General features: G+C 57.2%; 1 protein-coding gene and 1 long non-coding RNA gene across 2 annotated transcripts; both read left to right on the top strand.

Moving 5' to 3' along the window:
- The first annotated feature begins 1,367 nt into the window (after nt 1-1,367).
- On the top strand, nt 1,368-13,177 carry EEF1G (eukaryotic translation elongation factor 1 gamma). Its single transcript, XM_066340231.1, has 10 exons — nt 1,368-1,592; nt 3,003-3,066; nt 3,671-3,813; nt 5,833-5,976; nt 6,667-6,796; nt 8,145-8,388; nt 9,840-10,012; nt 10,780-10,904; nt 12,005-12,022; nt 12,900-13,177. Exons 1-10 carry the CDS (start codon nt 1,368-1,370, stop codon nt 13,038-13,040), a joined length of 1,407 nt encoding a protein of 468 aa, XP_066196328.1. The 3' UTR covers nt 13,041-13,177.
- On the top strand, nt 4,172-4,617 carry LOC136374841 (uncharacterized). Its single transcript, XR_010745982.1, has 3 exons — nt 4,172-4,260; nt 4,401-4,434; nt 4,551-4,617. It is a non-coding gene; the product is annotated as an uncharacterized lncRNA (long non-coding RNA).
- Nucleotides 13,178-21,811: the final 8,634 nt, after the last annotated feature.

The raw sequence follows: 21,811 nt of genomic DNA, 5'->3' as shown, positions 1-21,811 counted from the left end.
CGGCGGGAAGGGCGCGGGGGGTGGCCGTGAGGGGAGGGCTGGAGCCGGCGCTTCTGTCACTGCCTCGGGGACATTTCGGGGACCCCCCGAGCCCCATTCACCCCAAATTCCTGCCCGGGGACCCCCAAAACCGGCCGGTTCGGGGCCCTCATCCTGCTGTGCCCCCCCGTTTCGGGTCCCCAGTGCCACCTCAGTGTCCCCAACCTCGGGGACATTTTGGGGACCCCCTGACCCCGATTTACCCCAAATTCCTGCCCGGGGACCCCCAAAACCGGGCGGGTTCGGGGCCCTCAGCCAACTTTAAATCCCCCTCCCCGGGACTCTTTGTCAGCCGCTGTCCCCGCCGGGTCCCGCAGCCCCCTGGGGACATTTGGGGACATTTGGGGAGCTCCTGAGCCAAATTCCCTCAAAACCCTGCCCGGGTACCCCAAAATGGGAGGGTTTTAAAGCCCAAATCACTGCGGGACCCAACTTTGATGCCCCTTTTCGGAACCCCCGGAGCTACCCCAATGTCCCAAATTTCTGGGGACACTTTGGGGACACTTGATGACCCTCTGGGGACACTTTAGGGACCCTCTGGGTGTCCTGTCCCCCAAACCCCTCCCGGATACCCCAAAATGGGAGGGTTTTAAAGCCCAAATCACTGCGGGACCCAACTTTGATTCCCCTTTTTCGGGAGCCCCGGAGCCCCCCCGATGTCCCGGTTTTTTGGGGACACTTGGGGACACTCTGGGTGTCCTGTCCCCCAAACCCTGCCCGGATACTCCAAATGGGTGGCTTTTAAAGCCCCAATCACTGCGGGACCCAACTTTGACCCCCGTTTTGGGGACCCCCGGAGCCCCCCCGATGTCCCGGTTTTTTGGGGACACCTGGGGACACTCCGGGGACGCTGTGTGTGCCCCGTCCCTGCAGACCCTGTGGGGTACCCCAAAACCGGGTGGGTTTTAAAGCCCAAATCACTGCAGGACCCAACTTTGATTCCCCTTTTCGGAACCTTCTGAACCACCCCGATGTGCCACATCTTTGGGGACACTTGGGGACCCTCTGGGGACACTTGATGACACTCTGGGGACACTTTAGTGTGTCCTGTCCCCAAACCCTGCCCGGATACCCCAAAATGGGTGGGTTTTACAGCTCCCATTACTACAGAGCCCAACTTTGACCCCCGTTTTGGGGACCCCCGGAGCCCCCCGATGTCCCATGTTTTTGGGGACATTCCGATGACACTCTGGGGACACTTTAGGGACTTTCTGGGTTTCCTGTCCCCGCAGACCCTTTGGGGTACCCCAAAATGGGTGGGTTTTACAGCTCCCATTACTACAGAACCCAACTTTGACCCCCGTTTTGGGGACCCCCGGAGCCCCCCGATGTCCCATGTTTTTGGGGACACCTGGGGACACTCCGGGGACGCTGTGTGTGCCCCGTCCCCGCAGACCCTGTACACGTACCCCGAGAACTGGCGGGCCTTCAAGGCGCTGATCGCGGCTCAGTACTCGGGGGCTCGGCTCCGCGTGGCCTCGGCCCCGCCGCAGTTCCACTTCGGCCACACCAACCGCAGCCCGCAGTTCCTGCAGAAATTCCCCCTGGGAAAGGTAAAATTAATCCCAGATTATCCTAAATTGGGGGTTTGGGGTTTGGGGATTGGGGTTTGGGGGTTCAGAGCCCCGCAGTTCCTGCAGAAATTCCCCCTGGGAAAGGTAAAATAAATCAAATAATATCTCAGATTTGGGTTGGGGGTGTGGGGAATTGGGTTTGGGGTTTATGAGGTCAGACCCCCGCAGTTCCTGCAGAAATTCCCCCTGGGAAAGGTAAAATAAATCCCAGATTATCTCAGATTTTGGGGATTTGGGGTTGGGGTTTGGGGGTTCAGAGCCCCGCAGTTCCTGCAGAAATTCTCCCTGGGAAAGGTAAAATTAATCAAATAATATCCTAAATTTGGGGTTTGGGGTTTGAGTTTGGGGTTTGGGGGGTCAGAGCCCCGCAGTTCCTGCAGAAATTCCCCCTGGGAAAGGTGAGGAAAAATCCTAAAAATATTCCAGATTTGGGGGTTGGGGTTTGGGGTTTATGAGGTCAGAGCCCCGCAGTTCCTGCAGGAATTCCCAATGGGAAAGGTAAAATAAACCCAAATTTATCCCAAATTTCAGTATTTTGGAGGTTTGGGTTTGGGGTTTGGGTTTGGGGGTTCAGAGCCCCGCAGTTCCTGCAGAAATTCCCCCTGGGAAAGGTAAAATAAATCCCAAATTATCTCAGATTTTGGGGTTTGGGGTTGGGGTTTGGGGGTTCAGAGCCCCACAGTTCCTGCAGGAATTCCCAATGGGAAAGGTAAAATAAACCCAAATTAATCCCAAATTTCAGTATTTTGGAGGTTTGGGTTTGGGGTTTGGGGGTTCAGAGCCCCGGAGATCCTGCAGAAATTCCCAATGGGAAAGGTAAAATAAATCCCAAATTATCTCAGATTTGGGGGATTTGGGGTTGGGGTTTGGGGGGGTCAGAGCCCCACAGTTCCTGCAGAAATTCCCCCTGGGAAAGGTAAAATTAATCCCAAATTATCCTAAATTTGGGGTTTGAGTTTGGGGTTTGGGGGGTCAGAGCCCCTCAGTTCCCGCAGAAATTCCCAATGGGAAAGGTGGGAAATAAACCCCCAAAATTATCCCAAATGTTGGTATTTTGGGGGTTTTGTGGCTCCAGAGGATTTGGGGTTTTACCCCTGACACCCCAGAAAAGGGGGAATTTTAGGTGGGGTTTTGGGGTGAGAATTTGGGGATTTTAAAGTGGGACTTTATGGTTTTGGGGTGGGAATTTGGGGATTTTAAAGTGGGACTTTGGGGTTTTGGAGGTGGGAATTTGAAGGTTTTATTTGTGAGAATTTTGGGTTTTGGGGGGAATTTTGAGGCGGGAATTTAAAGTTTTTGGGATTATGGTGGGAATTTAAATTTTGGGGATTTATTTGGGGTTTTTTTGGGTTTTTTGGGGGGGTTTAACCCCAAATTTCCCCGTCCCAGGTCCCGGCCTTTGAGGGGGACGATGGATTCTGTGTCTTCGAGAGCAACGCCATCGCCTACTACGGTGGGCAATCAGCCTTAATTAGCCCCCTTAGGCTTTAATTGGGCCCCTTTCCCTCGCTAATTAATAATTCTGCCCGGGTAATGAGTTAACCCCTTCCTGCCCGCAGCTGTCAATCACTTCAGTGCCTCCTTAATGATCATTAACGGGCTCATTAATGACTTTTCCCGGGCTCATTAATGACTTCTCCCGGTCTTTAAGGACTCCCTCCCCTAATTAACGACCCTGCTGGCTAATTAATAACCCCTCCTGGCTGATGAGTTAACCCTTTCCTGCCCGCATTGAGCGTCCAGGGGCAGCACCAACTTCATCCCCCCCTCACTCATTAACGATCTCCCACTGCCCATTAATGAGTCTCTTGCCTAATTAACGAGTCCCCAGGCTAATTAATGACCCTCCTGGCTGTCTAATTACCCTCCTGGCTAACGAATTAACCCTTTCCTGCCCTCAGTGAGCACACAGGAGCTGAGGGGCAGCACCAACTTCATCGCTTCAATCCCCCTTTAACGTCTCCCACTGCCCATTAATGAGTCTCTTCCCTAATTAACGAGTCCCAGGCTAATTACCGACCCTCCTGGCTAACGAGTTAACCCTTTCCCGCCCTCAGTGAGCACGGAGGAGCTGAGGGGCAGCACCCCTGAGGCTGCAGCTGCAGTTCTGCAGTGGGTGAACTTCGCCGACAGCGACGTGGTTCCTCCGGCCAGCACCTGGGTGTTCCCCACGCTGGGGATCCTGCACTACAACAAACAGGTCTGGGGGCTGCTGGGGGGCTTAGGGGGGTTGGGAAAATTTTTGGGAATTTTTTGGGAATTTTTTGAGGATTTTTTTGGGATTTTTTGGGGATTTTTTTCTTGTATTTTGGGGGGATTTCGGGGTGTTCCCCACGCTGGGGATCCTGCACTACAACAAACAGGTCTGGGGGCTGCTGGGGGGCTTGGGGGAATTTTGGGGAGTTTATTTGGGATTTTTTGGGAATTTTTTGAGGATTTTTGGGGATTTTTTGGGATTTTTTGAGATTTTTTTCTTGTATTTTTTGGGAATTTCGGGGTGTTCCCCACCCTGGGGATCCTGCACTACAACAAACAGGTCTGGGGGCTCACAGGGGTTTGGGGGGGGTTTAGGGAATTTTTTGGGATTTTTGGAGAATTTTTTGGGGATTTTTTTGGGATTTTTTGGGGTTTTTTGAGATTTTTTTGGGTTTTTTTCTTGTATTTTTTTGGAATTTCAGGGTGTTCCCCACGCTGGGGATCCTGCACTACAACAAACAGGTCTGGGGGCTGCTGGGGGGCTTAGGGGGGTTGGGAAAATTTTTGGGAATTTTTTGGGAATTTTTTGAGGATTTTTTGGGGATTTTTTGGGGATTTTTTTCTTGTATTTTGGGGGGATTTCGGGGTGTTCCCCACGCTGGGGATCCTGCACTACAACAAACAGGTCTGGGGCCTCACTGGGGTTTGGGGGGGTTGGGAAAATTTTTGGGATTTTTGGAGAATTTTTTGGGGATTTTTTTGGGATTTTTTGGGGTTTTTTGGAATTTTTTTGGGTTTTTTTCTTGTATTTTTTTGGGAATTTCGGGGTGTTCCCCACCCTGGGGATCCTGCACTACAACAAACAGGTCTGGGGGCTCACAGGGGTTTGGGAAAATTTTGGGGAATTTTTTGGATTTTTGGAGAATTTTTTGAGGATTTTTTTGGTTTTTTGGGGATTTTTGGGGGCTTTTTTCTTGTTTTTTTTTTTGAATTTCGGGGTGTTCCCCACCCTGGGGATCCTGCACTACAAAAATCGATTTTTGGGGGGACCTGTTCCCAAATTTCGGGGTTCCTCTCTCCAGTCTCGGAGTTTTCTTCCCCAATTTCAGGGTTTTCTTACCCAATTTTGGGTTTTCTTCCCCAGTTTTAGGGCCTGTTAGCAAATTTTGGGGTTCCTCTCCTCAGTTTTGGGGTCCTCTCCCCACTTCCGTGGTCCCCCTGCCCAGTTTTCAGTTTCCCCTCCCCAATTTTGGTGTCCCCTCCCCGATTTTCGGGTCCCCCTCCCCAATTTTTGGATCCTCTCCCCAATTTTCAGGGGTTTCTTCCCCAGTTTTAGGGTCCCCCTCCTCAATTTCGGTGTCCCCCTCCCCAGTTTCAGTTCCCCGTCCACAATTTTGGGTGTCCCCTCCCCAATTTTGGTGTCCCCTCCCCAGTTTTGGTGTCCCCTCCCAAATTTTAGAGTTTTCTTCCCAAATTTCAAGTCCCCCTCCCCAATTTCAGTTCCCTCTCCCCAATTTGTGTCCCCCTCCCCAATTTCAGGTTCCTCTCTTCAATGTTGAGATCCTCTCCCCAATTTCGGTGTCCCCCTCCCCAGTTTCGTGTCCCCTCCCCAATTTTAAAGTCCCCAATTTCAAAGTCCCCAATTTCCGTGTCCCCTCCCCAGTTTCAGTTCCCCCTCCCCAATTTTCAGGGGTTTCTTCCCCAATTTCAGGGTTCCCCCTCCCCAATTTTGGTGTCCCCAATTTTGGTGTCCCCTCCCCAATTTCAGGGTTCCCCCTCCCCAGTTTTAGAGTTTTCTTCCCCAATTTGTGTCCCCTCCCCAATTTCAGTGTCTCCTCCCCAATTTTGGGTTCCCCCTCCCCAATTTCGGTGTCCCCAATTTCGGTGTCTCCAATTTTGTGTCCCCTCCCCAATTTTAGGCTTTTCTTTCCCTGTTTTCGGGTCCCCCTCCCCAATTTCAGTTCCCCCTCCCCAATTTCAGTGTCCCCCTCCCCAATTTGGTGTCCCCACTCCGTGTCCCCAGGCGACCGAGGTGGCCAAGGAGGAGGTGCGCCGGGTGCTGGGGGTCCTGGACGGGCACCTGAGGACCAGAACCTTCCTGGTGGGGGAGAGGGTGAGCCTGGCTGACATCAGCCTGGTGTGCGCCCTGCTCTGGCTCTACAAACAGGTGAGGGGCAGGTACAGCTCAGGTGTGGGGTTTGGGGGGCTTTATGGGGGCTTTATGGGGGTTTGGGGCAGTTTTGGGGGGTTTGGGGGGTTTGGGGCAGGTTTGGGGGGTTTGGGGCAGGTTTGGGGCAGGTTTGGGGGTCTGTAGGGCTGAGCCTGGCTGACATCAGCCTGGTGTGCGCCCTGCTCTGGCTCTACAAACTGGTACGGCTCAGGTGTGGGGGTTTTGGGGATATTTTGGGGGATTTATGGGGTTTGAGGCAGTTTTGGGGGGATTTATGGGGTTTCAGGGCAGTTTTTGGGAACCCAGGTGAGTTCAGGGATGTCCCAGGTGTAGTTTTGGGGATGCTTTGGGGTGGTTTGGGGGTGTTTTTGGGGTGTTTTTGCTGTGTTGCTCTCTCTCAGGTGTGTCTCTCCCCCAGGTGTGTTTGGGGGTGTTTTAGAATGGTTTTAGGGTATTTTTGGTGTGGTTTTGCTGTCTCTCTGTCTCTCAGGTGTGTCTCTCTGTCCCCAGGTGTATTTTGGGGGTGTTTTGGTGCAGTTTTGGTGTGTTTTTGGGGTGTTTTTGCTGTGTCTCTCTCCCTCAGGTGTGTCTGTGTGTCCCCAGGTGCTGTCCCCCTCTCTCAGGTGTGTGTTTTTGTGTCCCCAGGTGCTGTCCCCCTCTCTCAGGTGTGTGTTTTTGTGTCCCCAGGTGCTGGACCCGGCGTTCCGGGGCCCCTTTGGCAACGTCAATCGCTGGTTCCTCACCTGCCTGAACCAGCCCCAGTTCAAGGCCGTGCTGGGGGAGGTGCAGCTCTGCCAGAGGATGGCCCAGTTCGACGGTGGGCACACACCTGGGGGACATGGGGACACACCTGGGGGACATGGGGACACCTGGGGGACATAAAAATACACCTGGGGACATGGGGACACACCTGGGGACACACCTGGGGGACATAAAAATACCCCTGGGGGACATGGGGACACCTGGGGGACATGGGGACACACCTGGAATGGACAGGGGGACACCTGGGACACCTGGGGGACATGGGGACACACCTGAGATGGACAGGGGGAGACATGGGGACACACCTGGGGACACCTGGGATGGACATGAGGACATCTGTGGGGACACACCTGGGGACAGGGGGACACCTGGGAACACACCTGGGACACACCTGGGACATAAAAACACACCTGGGGACACCTTGGGGACACCTGGGACACACCTGGGACACGTGTGGGGACACACCTGGGACACAAAAACACACCTGGGGACATCTTGGGGACACCTGGGATGGACATGGGGACACCTGTGGGCACACACCTGGGACAGACCTGGGGACATGGGGACACACCTGGGACACACCTGGGACACACCTGGGGGACATGGGGACACCTGGGGGACACACCTGGGACACAAAAACACACCTGGGACACACCTGGGGGGACACCTGGGGACAACTGGGATGGACATGGGGACACCTGTGGGGACACACCTGGGGACAGGGGACATCTGGGGACACACCTGGGACACAAAAACACACCATGGGGACACACAGTACATGTTGTACTCCATGTATATAGTGTTTGTTACAAATTATGTTTAATGTATGTGTTACTTAATATTTTTAATATTTCTAATGGTTTGTGTAGTCTATTGGAGGTTCTATATTACATATTACATTACATTATATTATATTATATCATATCATATTATATCACATTACATTATGTTATGTTATATTATAGATGTGTGACATTTAATATTTTTAGGGTTTTTAGCGTTTTTGATGCTTTGATGTATTTAATTGTCTATTACATTTAACATTTAAAACAGCTGGTCTTAACTGTGGGCGTTCTATTTAATACTTAAATTTAAGAATATTTTGATACTTAAATTTTTGATATTTAAAACATTTTCTGTATTCAGTGTTAAATAGTGCATATTCTATTTTATATGTGCAATATTTAACATTTTCACGCATTTAATATTTTATTACCTATTTAATTCCCCGCCGTAGGTAAGACACACCCCATTGAACATTTTAACCCTCAAACACTCTAAAAAAAATCAACATTTTAAAAAAAAAATTCAATTTTATCCCTTAAAAAATACCTCATAAATAATCTAATTTTTTTCTTTTTTTTTATTTTTTTATTTTTTAATTTTATTTTTAATCCCAAAAGCCAAGAAGTTTGCGGAGAGCCAGGCCCGGAAGGAGAAGGAGCCGGGCAGGAAGGACAAGGACAAGGAGAAGGAGAAGGAGAAGGACAGGGACAAGGACAGGGACAGGGACAAGGACAGGGACAGGAGGGAGAGGCCCCGGAAGGAGGAGAAGAGGCCGGAGCCGGAGCAGGAGCTGGATGAGTGTGAGCAGGTCCTGGCCGCTGAGCCCAAGGCCAAGGACCCCTTCGCCCACCTGCCCAAGAGGTCTGGGGACACCTGGGGACACCTGGGGGGGGTCTGGGGACACTGTCATAGGGTTTGGGGACACCTGGGGACACCTGGGGGGGTCTGGGGACACTGTCATAGGGTTTGGGGACACCTGGGGGGGGTCTGGGGACACTGTCGTAGGGTTTGGGGACATTGTCGGGGGGTTTGGGGACACCTGGGGACACCTGGGGGGGTCTGGGGACACTGTCATAGGGTCTGGGGACACCTGGGGGGGGTCTGGGGACACTGTCGTAGGGTTTGGGGACATTTTGGGGGGCTTTGGGGACACCTGGGTGGGGTTTGGGGACACCTGGGGGGGGTTTGGGGACACTATCGGGGGGTTTAAGGACACCTGGGGACACATGGGGGGGGTCTGGGGACATTGTCATAAGGTTTGGGAACACTGTCAGGGGGTTTGGGAACACTGTCAGGGGGTTTGGGAACACTGTCATAGGGTTTGGGGACACCTGGAGGGGCTTTGGGGACACCTGGGGACACTGTCAGGGGCTTTGGGGACACTTCAGGGCAGTTTGGGCTCATTCTGGGGGGTTTGGTGTCACCCCTGGAAGTCCCTCACCACTCTGGGGGTGCTGATTGTCCCCTCAGTGCGTGTCACCTGTGTCCTGAGGGCTCTGGGGTCACTCTGAGAGGTGTGTCACCTCCCTCAGTGTCCCCTCAGGGTCCCCTCAGTGCGTGTCACCTGTGTCCTGAGGGCTCTGGGGTCACTCTGAGAGGTGTGTCACCTCCCTCAGTGTCCCCTCAGTGTCCCCTCAGTGTCCCCTCAGTGTCCCCTGAGTGTCCCCAGCCCGTTTGTCCTGGATGAGTTCAAACAGAAATCCTCCAATGAGGACACTCTGGGGGTGGCCCTGGGGACACTGTGGGGACACTGTGGGGACACTGTGGGCTCTGGGGTCAGGCTGAGGGGACTGTCACCTCTCTCAGTGTCCCCTGAGTGTCCCCTGTGTCCCCAGCCCGTTTGTCCTGGATGAATTCAAGCGGAAGTACTCCAATGAGGACACTCTGGGGGTGGCCCTGGGGACACTGTGGGGACACTGTGGGCTCTGGGGTCACTCTGAGGGGACTGTCACCTCTCTCAGTGTCCCCTGAGTGTCCCCTGTGTCCCCAGCCCGTTTGTCCTGGATGAATTCAAGCGGAAGTACTCCAATGAGGACACTCTGGGGGTGGCCCTGGGGACACTATGGGGACACTGTGGGGACACTGTGGGCTCTGGGGTCACTCTGAGGGGTGTGTCACAGCCCTGAGTGTCCCCTGAGTGTCCCCTGAGTGTCCCCTCTGTCCCCAGCCCGTTTGTCCTGGACGAGTTCAAGCGGAAGTACTCCAATGAGGACACTCTGGGGGTGGCCCTGGGGACACTGTGGGTCACTCTGAGGGGTCTGTCACCTCTCTCAGTGTCCCCTGAGTGTCCCCATTGTCCCCTGTGTCCCCAGCCCGTTTGTCCTGGACGAGTTCAAGCGGAAGTACTCCAATGAGGACACTCTGGGGGTGGCCCTGCCCCACTTCTGGGAGCACTTTGACCCCGAGGGCTGGTCGCTGTGGTACTGCCAGTACAGGTTCCCCGAGGAGCTCAGCCAGACCTTCATGAGCTGCAACCTCATCACAGGTGGGCCTCAGTCACCATTGCCATTGTCATCGTCATTGTCATTGTCATTGTCATCATTATCCTTGTCTTCATCCGTGTCCTTGTCCCTGTCCCTGTCCCTGTCCCCATCCCTGTCCTTCCCCAACCTTCATGAGCTGACCCCTCATCACAGGTGGGCCTTTGTCACCATTGTCATCCTCAGTGTCATTGTCATTGTCATTGTCATCATTATCCTCGTCTTCATCCCTGTTCCTGTCACTTTTCCCCCCATTTCCCATCGTCTTTCCCCATTTCTTTCCCCATTTCTTTCCCCAAATTTCCCATATTTTTTCCCCATTTTCCCCCCATTTCCCATCGGATTTCCCCCATTTTTCCCCCATTTCCCATGTTTTTCCCCCATTTCCCATTGGTTTTTCCCCATTTTTCCCCTATTTCCCATCCGAATTTTCCCCATTTTTCCCCCATTTCCCATCGGATTTTCCCCATTTCCCATCGGATTTCCCCCATTTTCCCCCCATTTTCCCATCGGATTTCCCCATTTTCCCCATTTTTCCCCCATTTCCCATCATTTTTCCCCCATTTCCCATCGGATTTCCCCATTTTCCCATCGGATTTCCCCATTTCCCATCGGATTTTCCCATTTCCCGTTGGATTTTCCCCATTTCCCATCGGATTTCCCCATTTCCCATCGGATTTCCCCCATTTCCCATCGGATTTCCCCATTTCCCATCGGATTTTCCCATTTCCCGTTGGATTTTCCCCATTTCCCATGTTTTTCCCCACCCCAGGGATGTTCCAGCGCCTGGACAAGCTGCGGAAGAACGCCTTCGCCTCGGTGCTGCTCTTTGGGGGCGACAACGACAGCAGCATCTCGGGGGTCTGGGTCATGAGGGGGCAGGAGCTGGCCTTCACGGTGAGGGGACACACAAAAATTCCTAAATATCCCCAAAACATCCACAAAATATCCCCAAAAATCCAAAATATCCCCCAAAAAATCCATGGGAGGGGTGAAAATCCCAAAAGTCCCCACAAAAATATCCCAGGAATACCTCAAAATCCCTTCTCAGGGGCAGGAGCTGGGGATCACAGTGAGGGGAGCACTGAAATATCCCAAAATATTCCCAAAATATTCCCAAAAAACCCCAAAATATCAATGGGAGGGAGTTTACAAGGAGAAAATCCTAAAAATCCCCATTAAAATATCCCAGGAATGGCTCAAAATCCCTTCTCAGGGGCAGGAGCTGGGGGTCACGGTGAGGGGAGCGCTGAAATATCCCAAAATATTCCCAAAAAACCCCTAAAATCAAAAATATCCCCCCAAAAAATCCATGGGAGGGGTGAAAATCCCAAAAATCCCCACAAAAATGTCCCAGAAAAGGCTCAAAGTCCTTTATCAGGGCAGGAGCTGGGGGTCACGGTGAGGGGACACACAAAAAAACCCCAAAATATCCCAAAATATTCCCAAAAAATCCATGGGAGGGAGTTTACAGGGAGAAAATCCCAAAAATCCCACCAATGTCCCGTTTTTCTCAGGGTGTTCACCAAAAATCCCGGATTTTTTGGGGATTTTTTTTCAGGAAATCCCATTTTTTGGTCCCTAATTCCCATTTTTTGCTCATTAATTCCCATTTCTAATCATTTTTCCCAATTATTTACAGACTGGCAGGTGAATTCCGAGCCCCAAACCTGCCAGAAACCTCCAAAAATCCCCCAAAATTCCCCCAAAACCTTAAAAAAACCCGGATTTTTTTGCAGATTTTTTCCAGAAATCCTGTTTTTTTGGTCCCTAATTCCCATTTTCTGGTCCCTAATTCCCATTTTTCCCCATTTTTCCCCAGCTGTGCCCAGACTGGCAGGTTCATTACGAGTCCCAAACCTGCTGGAAACCTCCAAAAATTCCCCCAAAAATCCCAAAAAACCCCCCAAAACCTTTAAAAACCCGGATTTTTGGGGGGGATTTTTCCAGAATTCCCATTTTCTGGTCCCTAATTCCCATTTATCCCGTTTCCCCAGCTGTGCCCAGACTGGCAGGTTCATTACGAGCCCCAAACCTGCCAGAAACCTCCAAAAATCCCAAAAAAATCCCCCAAAATCCCCCAAAACCTTAAAAACCCCGGATTTTTGGGGGGATTTTTCCAGAAATACCATTTTTTTCCCATTAATTCCCATTTTTCCCATTTTTCCCCAGCTGTGCCCAGACTGGCAGGTTCATTACGAGCCCCAAACCTGCCGGAAACCTCCAAAAATCCCCCCAAAAATCCCTAAAAATCCCCCAAAACCTTAAAAAACCCCGGATTTTTTTGCAGATTTTTCCAGAAATCCCATTAATTCCCATTAATTCCCATTTTATCCCATTTTCCCAGCTGTGCCCAGACTGGCAGGTTCATTACGAGTCCCAAACCTGCTGGAAACCTCCAAAAATTCCCCCAAAAAATCGCAAAAAACCCCCCAAAACCTTTAAAAAACCCCGGATTTTTTTGCAGATTTTTCCAGAAATCCCATTTTTTCCCATTAATTCCCATTTATCCCATTTTCCCAGCTGTGCCCTGACTGGCAGGTGGATTACAAGCCCCAAACCTGCTGGAAACCTCCAGAAATCCCCCCAAAAATCCCCAGAAATCCCCCAAAACGCTAAAAAACCCTGGATTTTTGGGGGGATTTTTCCAGAAATCCCATTAATTCCCATTTATCCCGTTTTTTCCCATTTTCCCCAGCTGTGCCCGGACTGGCAGGTTCATTATGAGTCGTACACATGCTGCAAACCTCCAAAAATCCCAAAAAAATCCCCCAAAAATCCCCCCAAACCTTAAAAAACCCCGGATTTTTTGGGGGATTTTTCCAGAAATCCCATTAATTCCCATTAATTCCCATTTTTTCCCATTTTTCCCAGCTGTGCCCGGACTGGCAGGTGGACTATGAGTCGTACACGTGGCGGAAGCTGGACCCCGGCAGCGCCGAGTGCCGGACGCTGGTGACGGAATATTTCCTGTGGGAGGGCGACTTCCAGCACGTGGGGAAACCCTTCAACCAGGGCAAGATCTTCAAGTGAAATTTGGGCTCAAATCCCGGGATTTTGGGGCTCAAATTCCAGGATTTAGAACCTTTTAACCAGGGCAAGATCTTCAAGTGAAATTTGGGCTGAAATCCCAGGATTTTGGGGCTCAAATTCCAGGATTTCAGAACCCTTCAACAGGGCAAGATCTTCAAGTGAAACTGGGCTCAAATCCTGGGATTTTGGGGCTGAAACTCCCAAGATTTTGGGGCTCAGATCCCAAGATTTATAGGCCCAAATCCCGGAATTTTTAGGATAAAATCTTGGGATTTCAGAACCCTTCAACAGGGCAAGATCTTCGAATGAATTTGGGCTCAAATCCTGGGATTTTGGGGCTCAGATCCCAAGATGTGTAGGCCCAAATCCCGGAATTTTTAGGATAAAATCCCGGGATTTCAGAACCCTTCAACAGGGCAACATCTTCAAGTGAATTTGGGCTGAAATCCCGGGATTTTGGGGCTCAAATTCCAGGATTTAGAACCTTTCAACCAGGGCAAGATCTTCAAGTGAAATTTGGGCTGAAATCCTGGGATTTTGGGGCTGAAATCCTGGGATTTGGGGGCTGAAACTCCAAGATTTTGGGGCTCAGATCCCAAGATTTATAGGCCCAAATCCCGGAATTTTTAGGATAAAATCTTGGGATTTCAGAACCCTTCAACCAGGGCAAGATCTTCAAGTGAAATTTGGGCTCAAATCCCCAGGATTTTGGGCTGAAATCTTGGAATTTTGGGGCTCAAATCCCGAAATTTTAAGACCCTTCAACCAGGTCAAAACCTTCAAATGAGTTTGGGGCTCAAATCCCGGGATTTTTGGGCTGAAATCCCAAAATTTGGGGCTCAAATCCCGGGATTTTGGGATGAAATTCCAGGATTTCGGGGCCCTTCAGCCAGGTCAAGATCTTCGGTTGGCCCCTGGAATTCTGGGCTGAAATCCCGGGATTTTGGGGCCTCCAGGAGTTCTCCAGCCCCGATCCAATAAAGCAGCTTTGGACAGAACGAGAGTTTGCAGTTTTTGGGGGGATTTTTGGGGTGAATTTGGGGGATTTTGGGACATTTCAGAGGGTCCCAGATGCGGACTTTTTCCCTGGAATTCCCTCAAATCAGGAATCTGGAATTTCGGGGGGTCTCAGGGTGGGGTCAGCCCCGAATTCCCCCCGGAAATTTGGGAATTCCCCCCCCAAAATCCGCCCCTCCCCCCACGGCGGGGGGGCTCATCCCAGTATAAACCAGTAACAGCCGCCGGGACCAGTTTGGGCCCCTCCCCCCGTTTCCTTCCTGGGCTTCCCCTCCCCCCCCCGCGCCAGATGTGGCCCCGCCCCTCCCCCGACACATCTGGATCCAGTTTGGCCCAGTCGGGCTCCAGATCTCCCAGTTTGGGCCCAGTTTAGTGTCAGTTTGATCCCAGTTTTTCCCCAGTTTGATCCCAGTTTGTTCCCAGTTTTTCCCCAGTTTGATCCCAGTCCAGCCCCAGTTCAATCCCAGTTTCTCCCAGTCCAGCCCCAGTTTCTCCCAGTTCAATCGCAGTTTATTCCCAGTCCAGCTCCAGTTCAATCCCAGTCTGTTTTTAGTTTCTCCCAGTTTAATCCCAGTCCGTTCCCAGTTTATTCCCAGTTCAATCCCAGTTTAGTGTCAGTTTATTCCCAGTCCCTCCCAGTCCGTTCCCAGTTCCTCCCAGTCTGGCCCTAGTTCGATCCCAGTTTATTCCCAGTCCAGCTCCAGTTCAATCCCAGTTCAGTCCCAGTTTATTCCCAGTTCAATCCCAGTTTGTTCCCAGTCTGTTCCCAGTTCAATCCCAGTTCAGTCCCAGTTTATTCCCAGTTCAATCCCAGTTCAGTGTCAGTTTATTCCCAGTCCCTCCCAGTCCGTTCCCAGTTTCCTCTTCCCGCGGCCGCGCCCGCCTGAGTCACCGCGGGCTGGGGACAGTCACCGCGGTGTCCCCAACCCCCCCCGGTGTCCCCAACCCCCCCCCGGGTGTCCCCAGGGCCCCGATCCCGCGGGGGGGACACGGGGGTGACACCTGGGGACACCTGGGGACACCTGGGGACACCTGGGCCAGGTGTGGCACCGCCAGAGGGAATCCCGCGGGGCCACGCCCCGAATGTCACCAGGTGTCACCAACGGCCGGGGCCACGCCCCGAGTGTCACCAGGTGCCCTCGGGCACCGCCCAGGTGCCACCAAAGTGCCACCAAATGTCCCCGGGCGGTGTCACCAGGAGCTGGCACCGCCCGGGTGCCGCCGGCGCTGTCCCCTCGCTGTCCCCTCGCTGTCCCCTCGCTGTCCCGTGTCTGTCCCCTCGCTGTCCCGTGTCTGTCCCCTCGCTGTCCCCTCCCGGGCACTGGGAATTCCGGGGCTGTCCCCCCCGCACCCCCCTGAGGTCCCCCCGTTGTCACCCGTGTCCCCGGGCCGTGGGTGGCGCGGGGCCAGCGCGGAATCCCGAACACGCCCCGCGCCCGGGCGGCCCAAACAATCCCAAAACATCCCCAAAAAACATCCCAAAACCATCCCGAAACGTCCCAAAAAACATCCCAAAAACCATCCCAAAAACATCCCAAAAAACATCCCGAAAAACGGCTCAAAACATTCCCAAAAACATCCCAAAAACATTCCCAAAAACATCCCGAAACAAACCCAAAAAAATCCCAAAATCTCCATCAAACCTCCCGAACACGGCAAATATCCCCAAATCCCCAACATCCCGGGCTGGGGGGGTGTCCCCCGGTGTCCCCTCAATGTCCCCCGCTGTACCCTCGGTGTCCCCTCGGTGTCCCCCCGATGATCCCAAATGTCCCCCCGATGTCCCTCCGATGTCCCCCTCTGCCCCTCGAATGTCCCCCCGGTGTCCCCCCAATGATCCCCGATGTCCCTCCGCTGTTCCCCGCTGTCCCCGCTGTCCCCCGATGTCCCCCCAATGATCCCCGCTGTCCCCCCGCTGTCCCCGCTGTCCCCCCGGTGTCCCCCCGCTGTCCCCTCGCTGTCCCCGCGGTGTCCCCTCGGTGTCCCCGGTGTCCCCGCTGTCCCCCGCTGTCCCCTCGGTGTCCCCGCTGTCCCCGGTGTCCCTCCCCGGCGCGGCCCCGGCGGGGGCGGGGGGATGAGGCAGCGCTCGGGAATGCGCCGGGATTTGGCACCGGAGGCTCCGGGAACGGCCCCGGGAGCGGAGCCAGAACCGCCCGGGAGCGGGGCCAGAACCGGCCCAAAACTGCCCCGGGACCGGGGCCAGAACCGGCCCAAAACTGCCCCGGGAACGGCCCCGGAACGGGCCCGGGACAGGAGCCAGAACCGGCCCCGAACCGGCCCAAAACTGCCCCGGGACCGGAGCCAGAACCGGCCCCGGGACAGGAGCCAGAACCGCCCGGGAGCGGAGTCGGAACCGGCCCGGGTTCGGCCCCAAAACGGCCCCGGACCGGAGCCGGGAGCGGCCCAAAAGGGGCCCGGAACCGCGGGTGGGGAACAGGGACCGGGAATTTGGGAATTTGGGAATTTGGGAATTTGGGAATTGGGAATTTGGGAATTTGGGAATTTGGGGAATTTTGCTCAATTTTGGGGAAATTTCGGAGTTCGAGAGTGGAAAAAGTCTCGGATTTTGGGGAGCTCGTGACTCCCAGTACGGACTGGGCCAAACTGGGACCGGCCTGAGGGTCCCGACCCCCGTCCCCCAGTGTCCCCAGTGTCCCCCCAGTGTCCCCCCAATGTCCCCAGTTCCCATTTCTGGGGTTTTGGGTTAAAGTTTGGGGGATTTGGGGGATTTTGGGGGTCAGTTTTGGGGGGATTTTGGGGAGATTTGGGGTCAGTTTTGGGGGGATTTGGGGTCAGGTTTTGGGGGGTCCCCCCGGGATTTGGGATTGCCCCGGGGGGGGGTTGGGGTCACCGGGGGGGGCGGGGCCGGGGGGAGGGGGAACGGGGGGGGAGGGGCCGGGGGATCCCGTTCAGCGGAGCCCGAACCGGGACCGGGACCGGGACTGCATCGGGTCCAGGAGCGGGAGCGGATCGGGACCGGGACCGGGATAAGAACCGGGACCGGGAGTGAAACTGAGCCCGGCTCGGGATCAGAACGGCTCGGAACTGGAACCGGACCGGAATAGACCGGGACCGGAACCTCCCCGGACCGGGACCGGAACCGGTTTGGAACCGTCTCGGTCCAGAATCAGACCGGCACCGGAACCTCGCAGGCTCGGCCCTATGACCGAACCGGGACCGGCCCGGGACCAGAACCAGGACCGGACCAGGACCAGAACCGCCCCGAACCGGGACCGGACCAGGACCAGGACCGCCCCGAACCGGGGTCAGAACCGCCCTGGACCGGGACTGGACCGGGACTAGAACCGGCCCGAACCGGGACCGGACCCGGCCTGGGGCAGGAGCCGGTGCCATTCCCGGTGCCATTCCCGGTGCCATTCCCGGTGCCATGCCCGGTGCCATCCCCGGTGCCATTCCCGGTGCCATTCCCGGTGCCATTCCCGGTGCCATGCCCGGTGCCATCCCCGGTGCCATGCCCGGTGCCATGCCCGGTGCCATCCCCGGCCCGGTCCCGGTGCCATCCCCGGTGCCATTCCCGGTGCCATGCCCGGTGCCATCCCCGGTGCCATTCCCGGTGCCATTCCCGGTGCCATCCCCGGTGCCATCCCCGGTGCCATGCCCGGTGCCATCCCCGGTGCCATCCCCGGTGCCATGCCCGGTGCCATGCCCGGTGCCATGCCCGGTGCCATCCCCGGTGCCATGCCCGGTGCCATGCCCGGTGCCATCCCCGGTGCCATCCCCGGTGCCATGCCCGGTGCCATGCCCGGCCCGGTCCCGGTGTGTCCCGCCGCCGCCCGGGCTGTCCCGGCCGCTCCCTGCCCGTCCCGTGGCTGTCCCGGGGCTGTCCCGGGCCGGGCCCTCCCCGCGGGGCGGGGGCGGTTCCGCGGCGCTACAAGAGCCGGGACCCGCCCGGGCGCGGCCACTCCGGCACCGGGCCCGCTCCGGGAGCGCCACCGGCACCGGCCCCGCGCCACCACCGGCCCCGGCATGGCCCCGGCCCGCCGCTGAGCCACAGGTACCGGGGGCCCCGGGCCGGGACCGGGCGGGACCGGGACACACCGGGACAGACCGGGACAGACCGGGACAGACCGGGACAGACCCGGGCCGGGCGGAGGCTCCGGGAGGGGCGGGGGGTGTCCCGGGGGTGTCCCGGGGGAGTCCCGGGGGTGTCCCGGGGCTGTTTTGGGGCTGTTTCGGGGGGTCCCGGCGCCGGTTCGGGCCGGTTCTGCTGGTCCCGGCGCCGCTTCGGGAGTGTCCGAGCGCGGCCCGGGGGCTCCGGGGGAGTTCTGGGGGGTCCCGGGGCGGCTCCGCCCGTTCCGGGGCTTGGTGCCGGGGGTCCCGAGAGTGCCCCGGGGGGTCCCGGCACCGCCGGGGGGGGCGGGGGGGTCCCGGTACCGCCGAAGGTTCGGGGGGGTTCCTTTATCTCGGGGGTCCCGGTACCGCCGGGAGGGTCCCGGGGGGGCTCCGGGAGCCGCCGGGGGGGGGAGGGGCGGGGGGCCCCACGCGTGTCCCGTGACCCCCGGGGAGGCTCCGGGGGTGTCCCGGGGGTCCCGGGGGGCTCTCGGGGGTCTCGGTACCGTCCCGGGGGGTCCGGGGGGGTCCCGGGACGTCCCGGCCGCGCTCAGGGCGTGGCGCCCCCTCCCCCCCCCGCGGCCGCGCCCGGGGAGTCCCCGGTGGGGGCGGGGCCCGGACCCCCCCCGCCCCCCCCGCCCCCCCCCGCCCCCACCGCGGGGACCCTCGGGGGGGGTCCCGGGGCCGGTTGTGGGCCGGGGGGGGGCGGGGGGGGATCCCCGGGATCCCGCGAGGGCGCGGCCGCGCGTGGGCGCTCGGTTAATGAGGGTTCGGTAATTAACGCTCCGCGGCGCGGGGGCGGGGCCAGCGCGGGGGGAGGGGCTTCTTTTTTTGGGAGGGGGGCGCGTTAATGGCGGGGGTCCCCCTGCCCCTCCCCCAGCCCCCCCCGGGGGGGTTTTGGGGGGATTTTGGGAGATTTTGGGGGGATTTTGGGGCGCGGGTTCCCCCCTGGGCCCCCCCCGCCCCTCCCCCGCCCTTTGCGGTTTTTGGGGCGCGGCCGCTTCGGGCGCCGCTTCCCCCCCCCGGGACCCCCCGGGACCCCCGGCCTTTGGGGACCCCCGGCCTTTGGGGACCCCCCGGCGGAATTTGGGGAGCCCCGGCGGAATTTGGGGACCCCCGGCCTTTGGGGAGCCCCGGCGGAATCTGGGGTGGGGGCGATCCCCCCGCCCCGGGGCGGGATTTCGGGGGAGTTTTGGCAGGAGTTTTGGGGGGTCCCGAGGGCGGATTTTTGGGGGGATTTCTCTCGGGGGGGGGGTGTTTTTTGGGGAGGGGGCGGGGGCGGGGCAGCCCCGGGGGGCGGCCGCGGGCAGGGGCGGGCAGCACCCGGTGGAACCGGTCCCGGAGCCTCCCGGAGCCGCGCGGTCCCGGCGCCCGCGGGACTCTCGCTCCAGCCGGTCCGACCGGTACCGGCCGCGGCCCCGCCCGCGCTCCTCCTCCTCCTCCTCACCCTCATCCTCCTCCTCCTCATCATCATCCTCGTCCCGGGGTCTTCTCCCGCTTTTTTCCCGGGTTTTTTCCTTTTTTTTTTACATTTTTTCCCCATTTTTTAACTTTTTTTTCCCCGTTTTTTTCCCATTTTTTTTTACATTTTTCCCGTTTATTCCCATTTTTTCTCCGGTTTTTCTCCCTTTTTTTTCCCCCCTCTCATTTTCCCCTCTCATTTCCCCTCGATTTTTCCCCAGTTTTCCCCATTTCCCCCGTTTTTTGGGCCGCTTTTCCCGGATTTTGGCGTTTCCTTTGGGTGGGGTCACTCCCTTTGGACACCCCCAAATTCTGGGGCCGCCCGTGGGGACCCCTCCCGCGGTGACACGGGTGACACGGGTGACAGCGGTGACATCCCATCCGTCCCTCGGCGCTTGTTTTTGGTTTATTTTGGGGGGGTAAAAGGCGCTATAAATACCGCCCGGGGGCCGCACGTGGTTTTCACCCCCCAAAAATAACCCGGGGGGGGAGGGGAGGGGGTGGCATCGCCGCGGGGACACTCCGAACTGTCCCCGCTGTCACCCGGGGGGGGGGGGAAATAAAAATAAAATTAAAATATAGGGGGAAAGCGGCTGGAAAATGGTGAAAAAAAAGCGAATTTTGGGGGGTTTTTTTGAGCGCGGGTTTATTTTTTTTTTTTTTTTCGGCCGCTCCCAAAATTCTCCGGGGCCTCTGTGAGTCACCCCTCCCCCCCCCGCGGTGTCCCCCTCCCCCCCCGGGTCCCCCCGCCCCGCTCTGAGTCACCAACCAGTTTGGCCGCCACCGAGAGCCGCCTTCCAGAGCCTTCGAGGGCGGGGTGTCCCTTTTGGGGACACCCCCGGGGCGGGGGGACACCCCGAGGTGGCACCGGCCAGGGCCACCCCCCCCCGAGCTGTCACCTCCCCCCCAAAGGTGTCACCACCCCCCCAAAGGTGTCACCACCCCCCAAAGGTGTCACCACCCCTTGGGGACACTCAGAGGCTCCGGGGTGTCCCCGCGTTGTCACCGCTGTCCCCGGCTTGTGACAATCCCGCCAATGTCACCTCCCCCCCCCCCGCCCCGTGTCCCCTCCCCTCCCCCACCCCGGTTTTTGGGGGGGTTTGAGCGGGAAAAGGAAAAAAAAAAAAAAAAAAAAAAAAAGAAAGGAAAAAAAAATTCGCGAAATTGTCTAAAAAGGGAGAAATTCCCTCAAAAGTTCGGGAGTTGCTCCGGGGGTGGGGACAGGGACAGGGACAGGGACAGGGGACAGGTGACATTCCCGCCCCCCCCGAGCTCCGGGATTCCCGCAGATCCCAAAACGCCGCGGGGACATCGGGGGTGTCCCCAAAGTGTCCCCAAAAAGTGTCCTCGAGCTGCGGCGGGAGGGCGGGGGAGGGGCGGAGGTTCCCGGGGATGTCCCCAGGGTGTCCCCAGGGTGTCCCCTGTCCCTGGAGTGTCCCCGGGGTGTCCTGGGGGTGTCTTTGGGGTGTCCCCGGGGATGTCACTATTCCCAGCGTGTCCCCCGTGTCCCCGAGGTGTCCCCTGTCCCCAGGGTATCCCCGGGGTGTCCCCTGTCCCTGGAGTGTCCCCGAGGTGTCCCCTGTCCTGGAGGTGTCTTTGGGGTGTCCCCAGCGTGTCCCCTGTCCCCTGGGGTGTCCCCGAGGTGTCCCCTGTCCCGTGTCCCCTGTCCCCTGTGGTGTCCCCGAGGTGTCCCCGGGGTGTCTTTGGCGTGTCCCCAGGGTGTCCCGGAGTGTCCCCAGAGTGTCCCCGGGGTGTCCTGGGGGTGTCCCGGGGTGTCCCCAGCGTGTCCCCTGTCCCCCAGGCTGGGAGGTGACCCCGCAGCCCCCGATTGGTTCCCGAGGATTCCTGGGGCGGATCCGGCGCCGGGACCCTGCAAAGGTCAGCGGGGGCAGCCCCTGGCCTGACCCCTGACCCCTGACCCCTGACCCCTGACCCCGTGTCTGTCCTTGACCCCTGACCCCGTGTCCATCCTGACCCCTGACCCCAAACCCAGTGTCCATCCCCTGCCCCATGTCCGGCCTGACCCCTGACCCCAAACCTGGTGTCCTGACCCCTGACCCTGTGTCCATCCTGACCCCTGACCCCGTGTCCATCCTGACCCCTGACCCCAACCCCGGTGTCCATCCCGTGTCCCCTCTCTGACCCATGACCCCGGCTGTGTCCACCCCGCGTCCATCCCCGTGTCCACCCCGTGACCCCCGTGACCCCTGACCCCTGACCCG

Source organism: Sylvia atricapilla, unplaced genomic scaffold (genome assembly GCF_009819655.1).
Source record: "Sylvia atricapilla isolate bSylAtr1 unplaced genomic scaffold, bSylAtr1.pri scaffold_150_arrow_ctg1, whole genome shotgun sequence".
NCBI lineage: Eukaryota > Metazoa > Chordata > Aves > Passeriformes > Sylviidae > Sylvia > Sylvia atricapilla.
This window is presented reverse-complemented; position numbering and strand designations above follow the sequence as displayed.